The sequence below is a fragment of the Sorex araneus genome, chromosome 9 (assembly GCF_027595985.1).
Source record: "Sorex araneus isolate mSorAra2 chromosome 9, mSorAra2.pri, whole genome shotgun sequence".
NCBI classification, from domain to species: domain Eukaryota; kingdom Metazoa; phylum Chordata; class Mammalia; order Eulipotyphla; family Soricidae; genus Sorex; species Sorex araneus.
The window spans coordinates 38,046,237-38,071,486 of NC_073310.1; the positions used below are offsets into that span (position 1 = coordinate 38,046,237).

At 34.8% G+C, this 25,250-nt stretch overlaps 1 protein-coding gene across 4 annotated transcripts in view; it reads right to left on the bottom strand.

The window, feature by feature from the left end:
* AKT3 (AKT serine/threonine kinase 3) overlaps positions 1 to 25,250 on the bottom strand; it is a 346,959-nt gene that overhangs the window by 177,188 nt on the left and 144,521 nt on the right. For 3 of the 4 annotated variants that reach the window (XM_055147428.1, XM_055147432.1, XM_055147429.1), the window contains one exon: positions 12,682 to 12,807. In XM_055147428.1, coding sequence (XP_055003403.1) covers positions 12,682 to 12,807 — 126 coding nt within the window. Of the gene's footprint in view, positions 1 to 4,172; positions 4,289 to 12,681; positions 12,809 to 25,250 lie in introns of those variants that run through there. The other variant, XM_055147430.1, reaches the window with a different exon arrangement.

Genomic DNA, 25,250 nt, shown 5'->3' on the forward strand with positions numbered 1-25,250 from the left:
GCATTTGTGACGTTCTAAGTTCAATTCCTGGCATAGCTATAACCCACTAGAACATGGTCATCCCACCCCCAGCATTTGCTGGACGTGGCTGTGGTAATGAACATTACAGAGCATGAGCTGTTAGTTCCACAACACATGGCTAAGGGTTTTCCCTCATTTGTAGAAAATGGTAAGTCAGGACACAGAAATCAATAGTTGTGTCAACAGAAGAAAATGAAGTGAGAAATAGTATAGGGGGTAAGGCATTGGGCTTGCATGTGGTCAACTCTGGTACCACCACAATCCCTTGAATATCTCTGTAAGCAACCTGTGAGCACCATTCATGTGGTCCAAACCCCCTCACCTGCCAAACAGCCATCACTGTATCACTGTCATCCCGATGCTCATTGATTTGCTTGAGGGGGCACCAGTCACGTCTCCATTGTGAGACTTCTTGTTACTGTTTTTGGCATATCCAATACACCACGGGTAGCTTGCCAGGCTCTGCCGTTTGGGTGAGATACTCTTGGTAGATTCCCAGGCTCTCCGAGAGGGGCGGAGGAATTGAACTCCAGCCCCATAATTCAAAATATCTTCTAAAAATTACTGCTTCAGGGCTGGAGCAATAGCACAGCAGGTAGGGCATTTGCCTTGCACTCGGCCAACCCAGGTTCGATCCCCAGCATCCCATATAGTCCCGGAGCACCGCCAGGAGTAATTCCTGAGTGCATGAGCCAGGAGTAACCCCGGTGCATCATCAGGTGTGACCCAAAAACCAAAATAATAATAATGAAAATAAAATAAAATAAAAATTAGTGCTTCTTGCATGAATCCTTTGATATATGAGTAAAATTGAATCTTTACATATGAGTGAATCCAGTGCATTAATTTTAGTTTCCTTACGTAGAAGCATCAAAAAGCTCTGAAACACATCTATCTATATTAGGTAAAAAACAGTATTTGATTCACAATATTGATATATAAATCTAGAGGCAAAAATAACACACCTCTGAACAATCCACACTAGTGAATCTCTTCTCTAGAGAAGACCCTTAAGGCAGACACGTTTTAGTGTAATGGAAGTATGAAAAAAAAAAGTAGACTTAAAACCTGAAAGTTATTTGTTTACTTTCTGTTCTATTGCTTGATACAAGCATGACTACTAGCCAACTGCTTGAACCAAATAAAACAAAAATACTAGGACTAGCAGGAGAGATTACATAAGGGTTAAGGCACATTCCTTGCACGCAACCAACATCAACACTATCCTCAGCACACAGATCCTCTGAGCACTGTTGAGTGCAACCCTACAGGTCTCCACACATCACTGGCTGTGGCCCCAGTAGTCCTCAATCACCAATGCAGAGGACTAGGTAATTGACAGCACCAAGGGGACTGAGCAACATTGCATCCTCAGACTCCTGCACTGAGTCACAAGTCTTATAGCTAAGAATCATCAAGGGGCATCCAAAGGCCTCCTGAGCTATGTTTGGGAGTCTACTGCCCCGTCTCCCAAAACAAAAATCCTAAATGAACAAAACAGTTACTTAAGCTAAGCATACTGAAATACTGTTAGCATAATTAACCATTTATATGTAAAGTCTTACATACAGGGGAGCAATAAGCTATATTATGATAGTCATTACTGTTATACTAATTCTCAATAAACTGTTTTAAAACATTATAGACTGAAGATAGGTCAACGAATTTTTTTTTAATTGAATCACAGTGAGATACATAGTTACACAGTTGCTTATGATTGGGTTTCAATTAAAAGTTATATAATGCCATATAAGTTATAAAACACCCATCCATTCAGTGTACATTTCCAACCACCAATGTCCCCAGTTTCTCTACTGCCACCCACCTAACCCACTTTTCTTCTCTCTCTCATTCTGTCTCAGTCTTTCTATCTGCCTCTCTCTGGCATTACAGTTCGCAATACAGATACTGAAAGGCTATCCAATATATCCATCCCTTCACCTACTTACAACTCTCAGTTCTTATCCAGAGTGATCATTTCTCCCTATTATTGTCATACTGCTCCCTTCTCTATCCTAAATGTCCTTTACCCCCACCCACAACTGTGACAAGCTTCCAACCATTGGCTAAAGGATGTCAGATATCTTTCACTCTCTCTTATCTCTTACAACACAGATGACAAAAAATTACACAAGGAGAGTTAAGTGACTAATCCAGTATTACATACCTAGTTTCTATCCAATAACCAGAGACTTACCACTTCTATGCTTGTCCTTCTGCTACAAACATAAAAATCACTGTTTAATAAAATACACCTCTTACAAACAGTAAGAATCTACTTTTAATCTACTATGTTTATTATCTGGCATAACACGAAGTTTTGTGGGTGCTGACTAAACACAACTTGAAACAGCTTTCATCTCTGAACCTTATATATGATTAAGAACATTCAAACCAAGTGTTAGACCAACCAAAGTTTCAATCACAGCTCTGTCAAGTACATGCTTTAAGATTCCAGAAGTTTCTTATTCTAGATTCAGTTTGAGTATACTGGAGTTTTAAGGTATTATTTTATATTATTCTTATGACAATGGAATTTATTAAAATTATGTTTTTAAATTAAATTCTTATATTATCACAGATTTTAAATATTCCAAATTCTCAGGGTGACAGATACAGCTTAAAGGGGCATATAGCTCATCCTTTGCATGCAGTGGGCCCAGGTTGCATCCCCAGCAGCATATGGTCCCCCTGAGCACTGATAGGTGTGACGCCCATGCACAGAACCCATGCATTTGCCTCACCACTGATGGAACACTCCCCACCAAAATACCACTTCTCTTCCTTTCCTAAATATTCAATTTCTTATGCATTCATTATTAGATGGTAATAAAGCACAAGGCATATATTCCCTTTCAATCATAACCTTTAAATCAAACTACAGAGAAACTCTACCATGTAGATTCATGTTTAACAATTTGAACACAATAAATGTGAAGCAAATGTGTCTACTTGTAACAAGCAAAACTGATCAGTAATTTTAATTTTAATCAGTTATAAAGTACATAAATATAAATATATAAAAATAATTATTTTTACCCTTGATATATAGATGTATACATGAGAAAAAAGCTGGCATCAATAAGATAAAACAACAGCTATTACTGAGTGGTATTAAACACTCAGCAAAGTTTTACTGTGATAAAGATACACTGACTTACTAATAAAACTGAATAGATAATATACCCCTTTCTTATAAAAGCTAGTTTAAAACCTTTTTTGTAGCTATAAAAAAAGAGAAAAAAACCCAGAGCATTCTAAGTGAGACTTTAAGATACTGTATTTATTTCCATTAGTCAATTTTTTTTCTTGCAACCAAACTGTGCAAGGGCCCAAAGATTATACCTGGAAATACCTAACCCAGCTATGCTTGGCCTGGTAGTGATGGAAGTCAGCAGGGTAACCCCAGACATTAGAGCTATTTCCCCACCTCAGTAAACAGGTTTTTCTATTTTGACAAACAGCAGTGTTATTACAGAAACAGTCCCTAAAAGTCCAGGTATGCTAACTCCAGCTAATGCCTAACTCTGACCCTGATAAAACAAATGTCTAGTATGATTATGACATTCTTTTAAATATTCAAGTGTCATATTTATTCCTAACATTTATCCAATTTCTTCCTCTGATATTTTTCACTCTACAGGAACAAAGAAATAACATACCATCTGGAGCTTTCATTTATAGTGGGGATTTTATACCCATTTAAATCAACAATAAGAGACTCAGCTATTGTCAGTTTCTCAGAAGCAATTTTTCAAAAGAATGACACTCCTGTTTCCTAGAATGTATGTACTTCATCTTTTGCAGTCTTACTATTTCTACAAATAACCTCAATTTCAATAAAGCCTTAAGACATCTTTCTTAAAACCTAAGTTCTTGATATATTAATTGTAAAACTTTCATCAGAACTGAAGCATAAAACATCTCAAAATACCAATTCCAAGAGCCTATTTCAGATTATTAATACTAGATCAAAAATTGTTCAAATCAGTAACCATATTATATGTGTTGAATAATAAAATAAACACAAATTTTGTGGCTAATATTTCACTAGAGAAAACTCAAAATTCTGTACTGACTATACTGTTTACCAGGTAAGGGACCAAGTCACATAAACTCAGTCTCTTTAAAATGGAGAATATAATACTCACCTCAAAGTGTTGTTGTGAAGATTAAATGAGATAACATATGTGAAAGGGCCTGGCACATAGAAACGCTCAAAGAAAGGTTGGTTTCCTTCCTTATTTCCTTCTTTTCCCCTCAGTACCTGGTACAATGTTGAGAATACAATAAGCCCTCAATAAAAACTTTCTAAATAATTAGAACTTAGATTTCCTAAAATATTTAAAAATAATGTGATAATGCACATGTTCCAAACTGTGCTACTTTAAGTCATACATAAAGACTATTGAAGAGTGTATCAGGAGATTATTAGGAATGACTAGGAAAGGAAGTCAAGGAGAAATTAGGGGTATTTAATAATAATTAACTGAAAAGAAGATGTAAGCTGAATGTATTATTTTAGTGTGTTTGGTCAGGAGATCATCTGACTGTTGACCTCAGGAGAAGAATGAAACAAAGTAGGAATGAGCAGGGAGACAAAAAAGAGGAGAAATGAGAAAAGGAGAAAAAAAGAAAAACGAAAAAGGGAAGAAGAATGATTGATTATGGAGGAAACTCTTTTCTTTGAGGTTGGGGGGGAGGAGGGATACTAGGCCAAATGTGCTTAGGGCTAATTTCTGGCTCTGTGCTTTGTCAATGCTCTGAGGACCATATATACAGTGCCAGGATAGAACCCAGGTCAGTCACAGGCGAGGAAAGTGCTTTGCCAGCTTTGCTGTACTATCTCCCCAGCCCTACAGGGATCTCTTTATGTGAAACACAACCTTTAATGTTACTTTTCTGCCTTCTAGTAAGAACAATATGCACTGTATACTCCACCTTAAAAAATTAAAATTAACAACAACAACAACAAAAAACTACTGATAACCTAATGTTGAGTTTCCCAAACTTATTTGATCTACCATCTCCTTTTAGAAAAATAAATCTCTGAGTGGCCTGGAAATCTAGTGTCTTAAAGTGAACAAACAAAAAGTACCCCTTGGTGTCACTAGGAACTGCTACCACAGCCACCACACCCCAACCCCTCAACCCTCCAATCTCTCCAGCAACCTGCAGGAAGCAGTATTACTTACCCACTTTAGGAAACATTGATCTAACAGAAAAAACAAGTTAATTTTAATTTGTCCCCTAATGGATGATAACCAAAGGGTCCTCTTAGAATAATCAGGGAGATACTTGAGGATCTCTTTCATTAAATAACAGAAACCAACTTAAATTGAAAGGACAGTCAAATGAACTTTAGCTGAAGAACTATTTTCCAAAGGCAAGGGATTTTGGAAGTAAGTCTGGACCAAATTTGTCTGAGGCTAACTCAGTAAGAATATTCCTTCAGCTGCAGATATGTTTTTCGTTGGCTAAAAAGAGATCAAGGCAGGATATAGGAATCCAGTTCACACTGGATTATGAGAAGGGCTAACCATTATAACATGAGGTCCTCTGAATAAATAAACTCATGATTCTCACCGAGCCCCAACTAAGCAACATCAACTGCTATGATATTGCCAAAAACAAATTTTACTAAAAATTTTTCACATAAATCCAATAATGGGGCCCTCCCTATTAAACTAAATTCCAATGCAATTCAGTTAATGAAGAATGGCTGCTATTTCACTTAACTGAGAAAATATTACTAAAAAAAAATTTTTACTCGTATAGCATTTTATAATTTATAAAATGTCTCACATATATAATCTCATTTAGCACTCATTCTAATTCTGAGTCATGGTTATTACTAATCTCTAGTTTATAGAAGAAATAATGAAGATCAGAGATGTTACATGATTTGTCCAAATTTACACAGCTGGAAAATTAGAACCAAGATTCAAAACTCAGATGTTCGGACTCCAAGTTCAATGGTCCAATAATAGAGTATCACTATATCTTACAAATAAATATTATAGGAAACTTTTAGAAGGAGCATATACAGTCATTGTTCTATGGATCTGTATGACTTAAGTTCTTAAACTTTCTACTCTGATAGATGGGGGGCTTGGAGGCAAAATTTCAAACTAAATTAGCTTTGAGAACTACTAGTTTCTGAGTATATTAGGAAAGTTAGAGATGATGGAAACTACCAGGGAAATCTGAGCCAGTCACTTACAGTGTTACAATAAAGTATCCATGAAATAGTGAGATTATCTAATAAGAAAATCATATTATATGCACATAAAATCACATAAAATCGTATTATATGTGTCTGTAAAGGACACCATACCGAGAAATCTTTCAAAGATGTAAAATAAGCACACCCTCATACTCCAGTACTAGAATTAAAAATCTAAAGTGTCACACACACATCCATTAAACAGAATTACACTTTTCCTTTCTTCGTTAATTTGCTATGTAGTATATAAAGGGGGAAAAGAGTAAAAATTTGTTTATTAATTGGATTGATATTTTAATGAGAGAAAAATGTGTGATTAATGTGGTGCTATCATCCTATGATTTTTATAACTACCTCCTTTTTTTTTTAAATCTTTTTCACTGTATCACTGTCATCCCGTTGCTCCTCAATTTGCTCGAGCGGGCACCAGTAACATCTCCATTGTGAGACTTGTTACTGTTTTTGGCATATCAAATACTTTTTATCTTTTGTATTTATTTTTTATTTTATTTTTTAAAATTTTTCATTTTATGAGTCAGAAAGAGAGAGACAGACATAGAAAGATTGCACTCATCTGTGGAATATAGAATAACAGAGTAGGAGACTAACACCCAAGAATAATAGAAATAAGTACCAGAAGGTTGACTCCATGGCTTGGAAGCTGGCCTCACATTCTGGGGAGAGGGCAATTCAGATAGAGAAGGGAACACAAAGTAAAACGTGGTTGGAGGCCACGCGGGGAAGGGTGATGCGTGCTGAATGTAGACTAGAGACTGAACACAATGGCCACTCAACACCTTTATTGCAAACCACAACACCTAATTAGAGAGAGAGAACAAAAGGGAATACCCTGCCACAGTGGCAGGGTGGGGTGGGGGGAGAAGGGATTGAGGGGGTAGGAAGGATGCTGGGTTTATTTGTGGTGGAGAATGGGCACTGGTGAAGAGATGGGTTCTCGAACTTTGTATGAAGGAAACATGAGCACGAAAATGTATAAATCTGTAACTGTACCCTCACTGTGACTCACTAATTAAAAAATAAATAAATTTTTTAAAATTTTTTTCATTTTATTTATTTTTTATCTTTTTAATGTGATATATATTTTTTATTTGGTTGTTTTAGGGTCCTGGCCCTGCACTCAGGGCTCACATTTGGCGGGGCTCAGGTAACCATACGGGGTGCCAGGAACTGAACAGGGTTCACTGTGTACAAAGCAAGTGTCCTACCTGCTGTATTATCTCTTTGGCCCCTTACTGTGGTGTTTTAAAATGTTTTCTCCATTATAAGTTCAGTTTATTGGTTAAATATTTCAAATATACATAATCATATATTATGTATATTTGAAACATATATTTTATTACATAATAAAATAATGAATCAAAGGAAAATTTGATTACATATATAATTATTTATTTCTTACTTCTTTTGGGTTTTTGGTTTTGAGCGACATCTGGTAGGACTCAGACTAGGCAGTGCCTGGGATGGCATATTGGGGTACCATAAACAAATCATGCAAAGTTATCTCTGGCCATATTTAATTTTTAAAGAAGGTATCTATTTTTGTAGTAAGATTCACCTATTATCAGAAGTAATTTTTCAATTAAAAATCTAATCACAATCAGGGAAAAGAAAACAACAAATGTTTAAAAATCACTCAAAATAAAAATGGGAAGGTATTCAATATGCATTTAAACCTAATGGAACACAATGATTTATGTCAAAAAGAAAATGTATGAGTATCATATAAGGAAAAACGACAATGCAAAATTTAAACATTTATTATATCTTTGACAGATGAATAACTGTTAATATATATAACATCATAATTCACCTTCCATTCTTGAAAAATGGAGAAAATTTGAGCTTTTTAATAAATAAGGACATGGGATTTTCAAATAAACTTCGGGAGAAGATTAATCTTTCCTATGAACTGCATTCAGACATTCCAAAGAAGAGATATTTGAATGTAAGAAAACGATACATGTATTCTCAAAACAATCACAGGAGTTATTAAAGAACTGAAATAGAATGGCATCCATAAGAGTAGAAAATAAAGAAAATAAGACAATACTTTGCTTGTAATGACATATTCCTACAGAAAAGAACTATTTTTCTACATGTATCAGAGCCTGGCAAGTTCCCCCATGGTGTATTCATTATGCCAAAAACAGTAACAATAATGGGTCTCATTCCCTTGACCCTGAAGGAGCCTCCAATACAGCACCACTGGGAAGGATGAGTAAGGAGACTGCTAAAATCTCAGGGCTGGGACAAGTGGAGATGTTACTGGTGCCTGCTCAAACATATTGATGAACAATGGGATAACGGTGATACATTGATACAGTGATCCTTCTATTTTATGCTATAATCATAGATTTTATATTAAGTTATATTAGGTGATTGGATACCTAATGCTCTAAAACCTCCAATGCTTCAAAATGCTCCAAACCTTTCCAAAGGGTTTTCATTGAAAATATCTAACCAGTATTTAAGACATTTTACAATACTATTACATCCTGCTTAATTAGTAGGACTAAGTATAATAAATTGAGGGTGGAATAAAGATGTAAATTAAAAGAAATAAAACTAGGGAAAGGGAAATAACTGAGTACTAGAGCACAAGCTTTGTTTGCAGGAAAACTGAGTCTGACCCATGGTCTTCAGAACACCACCAGTAAAGACCCTACAAGCACAGCCCTTGAACATTTCTAGGTGTTGCCCCCCACCAAAAAAAATCCCAAAATTTGTTAATTTGGGATAACATGCTTGCCTTTCATGTGGCTGATCCCACTATTGCATGTGGCCTCCTGAGCACTGCTAAGCATGTTCTATGGCTGAAAGCCCGGAATAGCCCCTTAGTATTATTAGGTATTCCATTTCCCAATTTTTCCCACCAAACCCATGAAATGAATCCAGACATGGACTTTCCAACAGCCAGGAAAAATGCTGAAATTACCTTAAGTTCAGCTTAGGACACACTGAGTCCAAAAGTATAAATTAATAAAAGATATTCAGCAGTCAGTTGAACACTGAACTCATGAGAACAGCCTGAAGATATCTACATGTGGGAATAGGTGCACACAGGTAGTAACTGAAACATTAAAAGTGAATGTGATTACCCAAGAATAATGATGACCAAATGACAAAAATCACTGGCCAGAACTCAGTTAAACAGCAAAATATATGAAAAAATCAAGAGAAAAACCAGGAAAGAGTTCCCAGGACACAATGGGGAATTCATCTTAAAATGGAAGGTAGTAGTTTTTAAAGTACAATAGTAAGAGAAGTAGCCCAGACGCAAATCCAGGAAAAACAGATTAAAAAATGTCTAATACTCTAAGTGACTAGAGGATAACTTATCTCAAGTGGTTTTAGGGCTAAAGAGATAATACAGGCATTAAGGTACTTGCCTTACCTGCAGTCAATATAGGTTCTATTCCCAGCATCACACCGCCCTTTACCCAACCCTCTCACCCCCATTCAAAATAAAGATTTCAATCAGTGAACTGAAAAAAGATTAGATTATAGATGACTGAGAATTGGAAACTGTATACAGACAATCTTTTTATAAATTTTAAAAAGTAACAAATTTAAAAATCCATAGAGATGGAATTTAAAAATTAATAAATATTAGAAAAATAAATTTTAAGTCCTTTGACTTCCTCGAATTCTAGTTTTTCATATGGGAATATGTCAGTTTTAATTAATTTTCATTAAAACTCAGATTAAATTTCAAGTAACATTTTTAATTATCAGAAAATTAAACTAAGGAAATTATGTTATGGCTATCAGCAGATGTTATATATATATATATGTTTCCTATTATAATTTAGAAGTACTAGGTAAAATAGTTTCATTTTTCAATTATCTTAAGGGAAATTATTAGTATGATGAACTTCTCTAATGGTTAACATTTCTAAGTATCTCATAAAACATTTTTTGTTCCCCACTATCATGAATATCCTTCACTTCTTTTATTCCCCACATTTACCTACTCTTGAAGGACACCATCTCACAAAACCAAAGAACATCAGAAAAAGAAGGTGCCTTAGTTGATTCATTGAATCCAATTGCTTTCACCATGTAGATAAAAGAACTGTAATCCAGAAAGTTTCAGAGAATGACCTGCCCAAGAACGTACAAACTCATGGCTTGTGGAAAATAAGAACTGAACTATTCCTTCAACCAGTCTCCATTAACTAAACTCAGTATTTCTACAAGTAATTATTATTTATAAAATTTTAGGTTGCAATAAATCAAGCTTTAAAAATAATCTATTTTTAAAGTTTATTTAGTGTGAGATCTGTGCTAAAAATATACCTAAAAACTAATGAGGTTGTCTGTAATTCTACTTGCTAGTTTGAGTTAACTATCTATAACAACTTGATAATCCAAGATTACAGATGTCAACTAATATTTATTTCATGGATAAGCTGACTGTCAGTCACTAAAGAGAATCTCTCCCCAAGAGTGCAGCATTTTTTCAGCCTCTGCCAGTGGAAGTGTTAGAGCAGATGTTGGCAGACTGTGACATACAGTATGTCTTTAAAACTTGTTGGGGTGTGAAATTTCATAAGGTCAAAAAATGCTGCATTTTAATCAGCAAGATACAGGAGTTCTGTACTTTTCATAAATTATTTCAGATAAACCAATAGTATTTGAGCAAGAGAAATTAAGAAACCACTGGTTTTAGGTAGGATATAATAATACATGTTGTTAATGTTTTGAAGCCAACTTCTATCACTTTAAAGCAAATTCTTGCTCAACATAACTATAATAAAAATGTGTTCTTTAGACAAAACAAAATATATAAGATATTTCACTTGACAGGATTTTAAAAATAATTTGCTACTGAGAGAAAGCCATAAAAATATAATAAACATTTGAGTAGTAGGGATTTTTTTCCTAAACTAAAAACACACATATAAGTCTTCCCATTTCAATATGTAATATTTCCCTTTTATTTTCTCAAAATTTCATACATAAGAATACATTTCTAAGAAGGTACTGTTCTTTAAAAACTGGTATGCTTATAATTTTAATGTTTTCACAAATCATTTGGCTTGTATTATTAGAAAAAACCTACAAGGTCTTCATAGAAAAAGGCTGGGATGCTATACATAACTATAAAATACTGTATAATATTATAAAGTGACTTTTGTAATATTCAAGAACTTTGGTTATCTTGGATTTTTTATGTTGCTATTTCACTGTACTTTTTGGCTTCAGTTTTCCTCATGTTCTGCAAATGAAGCTAGAATTCAAGCAAAAATCTTAAAAGTATCAAGATTTTATCTAAGTTGTACATACTTCAGGGTTTATATGTTTATTTTACATAACATAACTTTTAATATACTTTACTTCTGAATTAACACAGAAAGAACTTTTCACTGTGTAGCTTCAATAGTCTTAAAAAGCTTGTTTATAACAGTTGCAATTATCATTACCATCAGTTAATTTCATGTTATGTTCAAGCAAAAACATAACTTTTAATTAAACTTAATGTACAAAGATTTTGCTAGGTATCAGTGAGGAAGAATCACTGTATCACTGTCATCCTGTTGCTCATCAATTTGTTCGAGCGGGCACCAGTAACGTCTCTCATTGAGAGACTTATTGTTACTGTTTTTGGCATATCCAATACACACGGGTAGCTTGCCAGACTCTGCCGGGCGGGCTCCATACTCTCAGTAGCTTGCCGGGCTCAGAATAACTACAAATAAAATCTCCCCTCAAAATAATTTCTAACATGACTCACTTGTTTTTCATCATACAATTAGTCAAGAAGAGATACAAGATCATGATAAGAAACTTTTTATAACTGCACAAACATATTATAATCAAGTTCAGTGGGGCAACTAAGTTCAAAAATCTTTGGTTTTTATTTTATAAAGACATGTAAAGTATACATGGATATACATACATTACATATCCATATACATCTTTATGCAGAAGTATAGATATATATTTTGGGAATTATTATATTCAAATTCTAACTAATAAATATCAAATACTTTCTGCCTGCATGGCAGAGCCTGACAAGCTACCCGTGGCATATTCGATATGCCAAAAACAGTAACGATAGGTCTCATTCCCCTGACCCTGAAAGAGCCATTAATCGTTGGGAAAGACGAGTAAGGAGAGGCTGCTAAAATCTCAAGGTTGGGAGGTATAGAGACTTTACTAGTACCCACTCAAGTTAATTGATAAACAACAGGATGACAGTGATAACAGTGAAATATCAAACACTTATATCATGAAAAAATATATTATTGATAAGTCCAATGCTATGAAACTGAAATTCTATTAAATCTGAAAATTTTCTGTCATTCATCAAAATCTAAACTTTTTTGTAGACATTCCAATTTATTCCAAGATATCTGATATAAGGACACGCCAATAAGAAGGTGAATCAACAGTTATAATAAACTTACTTGCCACTGAAAAGTTGTTAAGGGGATAAGGTAAATCCACATCTTGAGGTTTTTCTTTATATCCTATGAATGAGCCATCTGTCTTCAAAAGGAAATATCTTGGTCTCCAATTTTTTATATACTCTCCTGCATGAGGAAAGCATGCATGTTAATGTTGAAAAAATAAACAGCAGCTTTTATGTGAAAAATAAATTATGGCATAATATAATGCCCTGCAAATGCTAGCCTAAGAAATTTAGTTAGGCAATTTTCTTTTAATTTACAAAATAAAATACATAAGCCTGTAATTAAGATTCAATAAAAGTCAAAAGATGTTTTATCTTTAATTATTTCACACTATAATATTTCATTTATACCAGTATTTCTTCAGAAAATCATTCATCTTAGTACACATTTTGTTCAATTTTTATTTTTACCAAGGTTTTACAACATTATTTTCAGCAATTTAGAAGCCTTTGTAAATAAAACCACACCATAAAAGAGACACTATGTTTCCTTTTTCCAGTATCACTCTCATTTCCTCCAATATAGCAAGGTACAGTTTTGACGTTAAATCATGATTCTATAACCAATTCAGGCAGTATTGGCAAAATTTAGTGCCTCCAATGAGAAAATAACCTTGTGTACAATTCTTTAAATTTAAGTCAATGATAAGAAAGAACCTGGTTAAATAAAGCTTTAAAGCAATACACAGTAACAACAAACATAAAGAACACACAGTATACTGCTAAGCTCCAAAAAAAAAATCAGTAAGTATATATTTTAAAATTTGGATGTTATCGCCAAGCTATCAAAATACAATTTTTAAAACTACAGAATGTAAACTGTCTTGCCATCTCACACAACGCACAAATGTTAACTCAAAATGGATTAAAAATTTATATGTGATACTAAAAACTCAGAAAATATGTTGAAGAAACTTCATCAAAACAGTCCGTGCTATATTGGCTTCAATAATATAGTCAGGAATTCAAAGCTAACAGCAAAAAAAACTAAAGCAAAAATAAATAAATGGAATTACATCAAACTAAAATGTTTCTGCACAGCAAAAGAAGTAACTCTAAAAAAAAAAAGAAATTAACTCTAAAAAAAAAAAAGAACTCTAAAACAAAAAGGTAGCCCATTTAAATAGAAGGAAATATTTGGACTCTATACATATGACAGAAGGCTAATAATATCCAAGACACATAAAGCCCTCAGAAACTCAAACAGAAATCAATACCATCAAAAAATGGAGAAAAGGGCTGGACAGAAACTAGCAGGAAGACACAAAAATGGTCAACAGGCACAAGGAAAAGATGCTCATCATCATTTATCATCCAGAAAATGCAAATCAAGGGCTATGAAATACCACCTCACACCTGAAAAAATGGCTTATATCAAAAACACCAGACCCAAATGGCAGGGGTATGGAGAAACAGAAGCCCTCCTACATTATTGGTGGGAATGTAAATTGGTCTTGCCTCCATAGAAAATAATTTGAAAATATCTATGCATGCTTAGTTTATTGCATAGCCAAAACCTTAAAACAATCCAAGTGCCCACAAATGAGTGAAGAAAGAAGCTGTGATACATATACACAATGAAATACTACCTACTCAGTCCTTAAGGAAAAAGGAAATATTGTTTTTTGTAACCATGTTTATAGAACTGGAGGGGGGCAATGTTAAGGTATATAACTATCCCAAACAAGAATTAGAAATCAGAATGACATTTGGAATCATTTCTCTGAATCAGCAATTCTCAGGATATCTTTTTTAAGTCTCAGATTTTTTATACCCTTAAATGTTATAAGAACCTCATAAAATTTTTGCTTATACATATACCTTTGGATATACTTTCATCCATTAATGATAATATATAATGGACACATTGCAATGTATTCTGTAAGGTTGAAAAATTATGTAATTCATGATTTTCATAAAAAAATCATAAGCAACTAAACATTTAAATAAAAGTAACTTCTCATAAAAAAAGTGAGAAAAGTACAGTGAGATTTTTGCAGTCCTCTTTAATGTTTGGTTTAATAGAAGATGGCCAGACCTGTTAAAATGCTCTGTTTAGTGGTCTCATAGGGAAAATGTCTGGCTTAAAGAGAGATACAATTAGAAAGGCAATAGTACAACTTTTAAAAATATATGACTTTTAAAAATATAATAAAAAAATTTAACAAATGAGTTTCTCAAGGGTAGCTGCAATTGGAAGTTAAAAGCATAATAACAAAATGTCTATAATAAAGATAAGAAATTTTCTGAAAATCCACTGGTTTATATGTACAGTAAATGAATCTTTTACTTAGTGCATAATTTTGTAGCACCGAGCACTGTCACTTAGATTAAAGAGCTCTAATTGATTTAATATCTAATGATTTAATTTAACCAAGTTATGCTATTCTTTCAAATGTTGACACATGTAACACACTGCCAGTATAATTTTGTTACCAAAAAAAGTGAAAAGTACTGGAAAACCAAAAAGCCAAGAAACTAAGCTACAATGGCAGATAAGTTCCCCAAATTTCTAATTTTAGCTTGAAAACCATTTTCTCTATCATCATAAATATTACAGTTCATATTCCTTGTGAATTCCTCATATTCCATCCTCAATGGCTCAACTGAATGCCTACTCTTAATCAATGCCCAATAAAAATTCACTGAAAGAATAAATAGAGCATATGTACATAAACTCCTTTCTCAAATATGTAAAAGCACACAAGCCTATGAGAGGAAAGGAAAGCAAAACTTATCAACTCTCTTCACTGTTTTACTGAAAACGCATGACCCTAATGTAAAAATCCAGGAGATCCTGTACTGAAAGCAATTTAATTTTTATATACATATAGTTGTGTGTATAAAATCACTAGATATTAAAGCAATTAGTTGTATAACAAATGGATCTTTAATAATCTATATTTGTATGAAATTCTATAAATCTATTGACGTAAATATTAAGTTTAATGATTATACCAAAGAAGATTATACCAAAGAAAATAAAACTCATGCTTTACTTTGCAGTTATTCCTCTCTTTCTCTATCTCTCTCTCGTGCTCTCTCTATATATTTGTTTTTGTTATCAAGTCACTGTGATTTACAAAGTTATTCATAATACAGGTTTTTCAGGCATACAATCCCACCCCCATCCCTACACCAGTGTCCCTAGTTTCCCTCCCCACCCCAGCCTGCCCCTTTAGCAGGCAAAACCCAAATTTATTCTATATTACCTGATCCCAGAAAACTTAGAGGAATGTCAAATGTAATTATCAGAAAATAAACCAAGGAAAGTCAATTTGTGACGATTAATTGCAGTATACTATTAACCTACATGAAAATAATTTTTAAGTTTCAGGCACATAATATCACCATATCACTTTTATTATCAAATTAACCAAATTCCTCCACTACTATACATAGGATCTTTCTTATCCACCCCATCCTACTTGGTTATCTGTTCTGTAAGATTTGTTTTTGTAAAACATTGTCTTTTCACTTGTTTAGTTTTTTATATATCACTATGCAAGATCATATGGCATTTCATTAACATTTGGTAGTTCTTTCAAAGTTATTGCAAAATGAAAGATTTCACCTTTTCTTATAGTCAAGCAGTATTGCATTGTGTACAATTACCAGAATTTGTTTTTTACTATCTGTTGTTAAGCAAGCAATTGAGTTTAAATAAATTCATTTTAAAAAATTTAAAGTGGGGCAGTAAATAAACCAGTGGTTAGGGTATATGCCTAGAATGTGCCTGACCTATATTTGATTCCTGAAACTACATGGCCCCACAGACAAGTACTGGCAGGTATAGCCCTCAAGGCTCCTAGACTCTATCTGGTGTTAAATTCTATCTGGTGTGGCTCTGGATGGCTGCAATACCACTAGCCTGGCCCCAGTATCGGGAGTATTGCAGAGCCTAAGCAGCACAATAGCTTTGGGCCTTTGTATTGAAACACTAGCCAAGTTGGTTGAGAAGTAGTGGTGGGGGCCTGTGAACCTCCTGAGTACCATATGGGAGGTCCCCCCCAAAAAATTTATATGAATAAATATATAACACAACATTTTTTTTTGCATTTTGGGTCACACCCAGCGATGCTCAGGGGTTACTCCTGGCTTTGCTCTCAGGAATTACTCCTGGCAGTGCTTGGGGGACCATATGGGATGCCAGGGATCGAAGCCGGGTCGGCCGCGTGCAAGGCAAATGCCCTACCCACTGTGCTATTGCTCCGCCCCCTATAACACAATTTCTACTTACTTCAAATAAAATACTGAGTGAGGGGCTGGAGCAATAGCACAGCGGGTAGGGCGTTTGCCTTGCATGTGGCCGACCCGGGTTCGATTCCCAGCATCCCATATGGTCCCCTGAGCACCGCCAGGAGTAATTCCTGAGTGCAGAGCCAGGAGTAACCCCTGTGCATTGCCGGGTGTCACCCAAAAAGCAAAAAAATAAAAAAATAAAATAAATAAAATAAAATACTGAGTGAGGTTATTCAAAAAATAGGACATTAAGTTTTCATTTCTAAGAATAATTTCAGATAACTACTAAGGATTTATGTGCTCAGATATAACACAAAACATATCACACAAATCCTACCTTTTATTAAATATATTCTAGTAAACCTAAAAAACTTTGTGTGATCTATAGCAGGACTTCTCACTGCCAAAAAATTCTTTTAAAAAAATTCATCATGGGCCAGAAAGATAGCACAGTGGGTAAGGTACTTGCCTTTCCCATAGCTGACTTGATCCCTGGCCACCACATATGGTCCCCTGAGCACCACCAAAAGAGATTTCTTAGCAGTCAGAAGTAATCTCATAGCACTTCCCGGTGTGTGACCCCAAAACTCCAACAAAGACATTTATTAAACAACCCTGCATTAATATACCATGCAAATATATTAATTATTACAAATAATAATTCCTAGGAGAAAAATTAAAAGTCACCTTCTTTATTAAAATGAGTACTGTTTTTCATGAAAAATTACTAATGACTTTTAAATTCAATCAGCAATTGTACAGCAATAGTAGACTCTCAACTTCTGATGTACAATCCTGAGTCCAATTTTAATTTTCTTGTCAGTTTTCATCTGTAAGTGGATTCTCTACAAAGATGTTTAAAAGGTAATTGTTTTAGGTATTATGGATACAATAATGGTGCCACTCTACTTACCTGACCCCGACCACCACATAGAACAAGATTCTAGAGTTTACATCCTAATAATACGGCAAATCTGGGGTGTTCCCTAAGTCATGGAAAAACGCTTTAAGATGTATCTAAGAGCAGATCCTTTTTAATAGGTTTCCACTAATATCCCCTAAAAATTTCATATAATTTCAAGGCAAATCATAAGTAATTATTTTCTACTTTAAAAATCAGAACTGCAAAGAGCTCCTTCTTCCTTCGAAGAATGGACCCACAGAGCACTATTTCGGTGAGTAAGCCATTTTTGCCTTGCACTCAGCAGACTCAGGTTTGATCCCAGACATCTTATATGGTCCTCCAAGCACCATCAGGAGTAATTTCTGAGTGCAAAACTAGGAATAACCTCTGAGCGTCACCCAAGCAAACAACAAAAAAAAAAGACACGCGGAATAAAAATTTAAGCTACCAGCGATATTACAGAAGAGAAATTCAGCTCAAAAGAGTACCAAAAGTTAAAGCTGTATAAACATCTTATCCCAACACTGTTCAGTAAAAACTACAAAGAACTACTCCTACAACCTTGGGATTCTCAAAAAAAGTAATTATGTCCTTTCACAGACCTACTAACTCAGCAGCTGAAGAAGAGTTCCACAAAGGCACCCAGCTCATAGGCTGTTCCTGAAGTGTCCTGGTGGTTTATTTTATTTTGGGGACTTTGGAACACACCTTGCAGTGTTCAGGGCTTAGTTCTGGCTGTACATTCTGGGATCACGTCTGGCAGTGTTCAGGGAGCTATGCAGGGGCCAAAGACTGAATCCAGTTCCTCAGTGCCTAAGGCAATGCCCTGCCCACTGAATAATCAAGTCCCAAATCCTGGTTTTTATAAAGCTAAATGCCTAGAACCAAAGGGGGCATTTCTACCCTAAATTCTTTGAGAGAACCTTCTAAAAATAAATCACATCTGCTATTTCCAAGCTATCAGTTATAATTAAATTTATGCCTACTCTGCTAAAGCCAAGCTGTTATGTCACTTTTATATCAGATATTTTCCAATAGGGATTTTTAGAATTTTGCTTCCTTGGTGGGCTGAAGACCAAACCCCCAAGGAGAGACTAGAATTTCTTGAAAGCAGGAATAGTATGGCAAATGATATGGTAAAATTAGAGATTTTGAGGAGTTTATTCTGGATTATCCAGGTGAGCCCTAAGGCAAATTACAAATAAGAGTGAAGCAGGGAGAAAAGAGAGGACTAAGAGGAAATGTGACCAGGAAAACAAATTACATAGTGATGTAACAAAAGTAAGGTAACACTGAAGGACACCAGACCCTGAAAGAGATAAAGAATGATTTACCTCCTAAGGCCTCTGGAAACCATGTGACTACTGACACCTTGATTTCTAGATTAATTTTGTTGTTATTGTTGTTCTTTGGGGGTTATACCTGGTTATATTCAGAACTAATTCCTGCTCTGTGATCACTCCTAAAGGCACTTGGGGGTACCATATAAGATGCCAGAGGGAAGAACCAAGGTTGGCTATATGCCAGGCAAGTGCCAAAAGCTCTTTTCATCTCTTCATCTCTCTGTCTCTCTCTCTGTCTGTCTGTCTGTCTGTCTCTTTCTCTCTCTGTCCCTGTCTCTCTGTCTCTGTCTCTCTCTGTCTCTGTCTCTGTTTCTCTCTCTCTCTCTCTCTCTCCTCTTTCTCCTCTATCTCTTTCAACTTAATTTCTAAATTCTGGCTTCCAGAACTATCAGAGAATAAATATCTATTATTTCATTACCCAATTTGTTATTTGTTACAGTAGTCCTAGGAAATGAATGCTGCTTCTCAGTACTAAAGACTTATTTACAGAACTAAACAAAAAACCCATCATGGCATGAGTGGTATAGAGACTCATAGTAAATATTTTTAAAATGTAAAAAGAAAAATACACAGTATTCCAACAAATGTTAGATAGTTCTATTAATAGAGATAAGAAGAGGCTATTTCCTCGAGTTCACAGTTCTACATGGTTACAATGGCTTCAGATTCTGGACTTTTGCCAACATCCTTACCCTACTTAATCATTTATTCCTATAATCTCTTAAAACAAACAAACAAAATATCTCGGTGTTTTTGAATAACTTTTGACCATAGATGACATCCTTAATTTCCACAGCAAAGCACAAATAATAATTTTTGGTTCTGGCTCTCAAGCTTCAGCATTAATAATAACTTTAGTTAGGAGACACTCTATAAATTTAAATTTACACTTTCTATCAAAAATTCATACTTTGGATGGAATAATGAAATAGATTACCATTACTATGAATGGCAGGCATTCAATTCAGAATTCTTACAAATCTGATAGTGCTAATTACCTGCTCACTTAATTACAATTTACTATATATTTAATAATGTTCAAACTAAATTAATCCTCACATACTACAGACCTTATTTCATTCACACTCTACTGAGAATCACATTTGCACTTTTAAAAGCTGAAGTCATCAGAAACTGCCAAAACAGGAGCTAGGAATATCTATGAACTGAAAATGAATTGATTAAAATGTTCAAATGTTCTAACATCTCAAATAGCTTAGGAAATGTCTAGATTTATTCGTATATAAATGAGAAAATACCCTTAGAAATAACTTAGCTTGTGTTTTCAGAAATAAATCATGTCAAAGAACATTAGATTTTACTTTTAGGCTAGATTACATTTTAAAACTTGGTCCCAATTCTAATTTCATGAGCACTAGAAAAAAGGAAAATTGTGTGGTGAAGTATGTTCTATGTGAGAACAGTGCATAAATACTGATTCACCAAAAAGAACTGTCTTATTCCCAATCAATAATAATAGTAAATTCATTAGCAAAAGTTTCTTTTACTAATGTCAAGCATATAAAATTACAAATATATTTAAACAAATTAAAGAGCTATTTAATACTCAAACAATGGCTTATAATATAGCAAAAATTTAGTTTCCTTTTGACAGATGCTAACCGACTTTATACATATGAACTACCAAAAAGAGAAAACATGAAAAAAACTTTTTTCTAATAGACGATTTCATGCATAAACATACCATAAACCTATAAATACTGAATGTTACAATCCATGATAGCTCCTATGTCTTAAATTTCTTAAACCCCAAAACAGTTACAAAGGAAATTTATTATGATATAAATATTTTTAACTTTTAAAACTGCATGTTACTTTTTCTTTTGTTTGGGGGCTATATCCAGCAGTGATCAGGGCTTACTCGGGGCTCTGTGCGAAAGGATCACTCCTGGTAGAGTGATTAGGGAAACATTTGCAGTATTGAGGATGAAACAAGGGTCTACTGAGTCCAAGGAAAGCATGGTAATTGCTATACTGTCTTTTTGATCCCCTGTTACATTTTTATACAGAAGACTGCAATAATAAAATTATAATTAGTTCTAAATAAAATTCCTTTTAATATCGCTCAAGGTATAGGAAACAGATTATTTCTTACTGTAGTTATCATTCTTTTATACACATATTGAAAACAATTCTAAATTTTTTAGCTACACTTCAACAAATGTAATAATTTTTCAACAGTATAGGAATAATTTGAAATGTAGCTTTAAAAATATGTAAGTTCCGGGGGCTGGAGTGATAGCACAGCGGGTAGAGTGTTTGCCTTGCATGGGTCCGGGTTCGAATCCCAGCATCCCATATGGTCCATTGAGCACCGCCAGGAGTAATTCCTGAGTGTAGAACCAGGAGTAACCCCTGTGCATCGCTGGGTGTGACCCAAAAGGCAAAAAAAAAAAAATGTAAGTTCCCTTAGCACCTCTGCATGTGCACTTGCTGGCCCCATCACCACAATGCCAGAGCAGGACCACATCAAGTTCCAAACACTAATTAATTATCAGTCCTGCATAGCTGGGTCAAGTATTGTTGAGAATGATCTTGGATCCCCTGATCCATGCACCCCACCCCATAAAATAAATTTTTAAAAAATGTAAAGTAAAAGTGAAGTATTATAGGTACTTGCTAAACATACATATATGTGGTTTTCCAGCTTCTGAAACCTTATTTTTCAGCTTGCTATTTGCCTTTTATTAGGTTCTTTCAAATATGTTCTTTTCTACCCTTCGAACAGATTTAAAATGTTAAATTCTATGGGATAACTAACTATGTAATCTCTTTACCCGACTGTCACCAATCAGCTTTGAATGGATGTTGACATTTTGAAAATGGAATGATACCTATAAACATGCTAGAACCTTTTATGGACAGGTGTTCAATGAAGAGGATAGATTAAATAAAGTTCTTCACAAATTTTTAACTAGGGGGGTAGATATAGTATGAAGATTAAAGAGTTTGCCTAGCAAGTGACTGTAGCCACTACACTGGTTTGAATTCCAGCACCATATATAGTACCCTGGGCACTGCAAGGCATAGCCCCTGAGCACAGAACTGGGTGTAGCCCTGGAGCGTGCTGGGTATGGCACAACCCCATAAAAACAAACAAACAAATCACCAAACTTTTTCACCTAGAAGAGTAGAACATCTAGATTCATGCATTCAAACATTAGTGAGTGTCGAACACAGATACAGTCTGCCCTTGTTGAGCTTAACAACTAAAGTTCAAAACAAATTTCACCCACTTATTGAATCTTTCTTTGTGTACAATGTCATGCTGCCGAATGGGAAGTGTCTTCTATGGCTTGTCATTTCAAATTCCATTCAATTTCTTACTCAGCTGTGAAGTCTCAAGACAATACAAACAGAAGCATAGTAATATATAGTTTATAATGCCATTTTCATAGAGCATAACATTTAAACAAAGCTTAGGTTTCAAGTTCTAAGATATTGCTCATGCCTGTGCTTTTGTCTCATAACTTTCAGTATCTCATTCATTGATGAAGTCATATTCGAAACACTCAAATCTTTATAATCATCTCAGTTCTCTGGCTATCGCAAAACGTCACTGAGAAATTTGTTCTTGTACTGATCAATGTAATCAACACAAGTGGTCAGACAGAATGTATTTGCAATTTTGGTGATTTTATTTTGCTTCCAGGATACCTTGAAAGTCTTCCATCTGGACTTCCATCTACACACATTCCTCTGCTTTACCACATAGGATCCTTCCTGATTATTTTGAAAAGTTTATTATAGTAAAAAAATTTTGCTTCCACCGCATAATGTATGAACTTGTCATTTTTATATGGAATGTAGCTTTCATATATACTTACTAAAAATGACTGGGATGTTTGGTGGGTTTTTATTGTTTGTTTGTTTTGCTTTTTTGGGGGTCACACCCAGCGATGCACAGAGGTTACTCCCTCCTGGCTCTGTGCTCAGAAATTACTTTTGGTGGTACTCAGGGGACCATATGGGATGCTGGGAATCGAATCCGGATCAGCCACATGCAAGGCAAACACCCTACCCACTGTACTATTGCTCCAGCCCGCACGTTTTCTTTTGAAGATGAAAAAATAATGAGAAAAGTACCTATGTACTGAGTATCACATAATTTTATAACGACAACTTCCTGAGATCTCAGAATAGCTGGTCTGTCAGTACTTTATCTACTTTATTATTTTCTTTTGTTATCCACAAAGTTGCACAAGTTATCTATCTCTAAGCACTTTGTACTTACTTTGTGGTTTTCTATAAGTAATCATCTACTTAATGTTGAACAGTTGTATTCTGGAGAAATGAACAAATCAAATTTTTATTTTAAATACTCAATTTACATATTTTAATATATTGTCCTTATTAGGAACTCACCAGATCTTTTCTGACTAGTCACACATTAAACAAATGCTTGTGTGATGCTTATTAGAGCCAAATATTCCATGTGCTCTGTAAATATTAGTTTATTTCTTCTTTGTTATTCTTGTCCCCAGTTCTCAGAAGAAGAAGCTGAGGCAAATAGGTCAGGGGTCTTCAACCACTGACCCACAGGTGAGTGCTGGTCTACAAGTGCAGAAAAGTTAAAAAAATCAGAGGTCTATCACCTTGGTTCTAAAGGGCCAGTATATAGGACAGGGGTAGTTCTGGAGATGTAAAGGGTTGAAGAACACTAGAAGTGACATGTTCAAAGGCACACAACTTGGCAAAGCCGACATCTGACTGGATGCCAGAGAGGTCCTAAACACTGCAGCATATAGCCTGATTTTGAAAGACAACATTTCAGACTAGGCTTCTGTGGATTTCAACATATCTCTATTCTTATTTCTACTCCGTCCTTACTTACTACCTTTGTCTTAGGGCTGCATCTTGGCTGCCTGTGAGAGTAAGGATACCTACCAATCTGTCCATGTTCTTTGTGACTAGGTCTCCTAATCTTAAATCCTTAGAACAGTCTTTCATCGTTGATTTTGCCAATTCTCCTTTCTTCACTAACATCTTAAAATACATATAATAAGGAAAACACAAAGTAGGGAAAATAGAGGAATTAAGATAGGCATGGATTACCCATAGGCATGGACTACTCAAACTAATAGTTTCATGATTTGATGTATGATCCAATCTACAGGAAGTCTATCATAGGAGTGATTTTGTTGGTGTGAAACTAAGACAAAAGTCCTTGTGTTAAAGTGAGAGGAGGGCTAAGTTATCTGAGGGTTTGCTTTGTTTAATGGAACAGGCCACTTTGATAAGAATTATGAGAATTTCTGATTAATACAACACGAGGCACTATCTTCATTTCTACCAAACCCATAAGGTGTGTTAAAACAAAACAAAACAAAAAAATGGGTGAGCTATACAGGTTTGTGCTATAGTGAGATTGCTACTTGTGATAACTTTTCTAAATTAAATATAGTCCTTATTTTCGCACAGTGGTAGGTTTACTTAATTATGTGCATATATTTCATTGACAAATATTTTTAGAATATGGTGTGGTGAAAGAGAAAATATTTATAGTGTGTTGTAAAAGTTCTATAAATTTTAAAAATTATATTCATTTCTTTTTTTTTTTTTTTTGCTTTTTGGGTCACACCCAGCAATGCTCAGGGGTTACTCCTGGCTTTGCACTCAGGAATTGCTCCTGGCAGTGCTTGGGGGACCATATGGGATGCCAGGGATCGAACCCGGGTCGGCCGCATGCAAGGCAAACGCCCTACCCGCTGTGCTATCGCTCCGGCCCCAAAAATTATATTCATTTCTTTTAAAAAGTTTAAATTCCCATGGCCCTAGGAACATTGCTAAACAAATGCAGTAATGATTTTGTGTTTAGCGCACTGTGTGGAGTTGGAGATTTTTTGCTATAATGCAGAAAACATTAAAAAGAAAGCTGTGCTTTCACAATCTACAAGGCGTGTAAGTGTAAGAGCAAAATAATAATTTAGTTCACATTTAACCCAGCAGGAAGTGAAGTACAGATTGAGTAATTCTCCACAACATATCTACTGCTATGTAAACTAATCTCACCGCTTATTTTTTATTAAGTTGCCAAGATGCTATTTTTCTGTT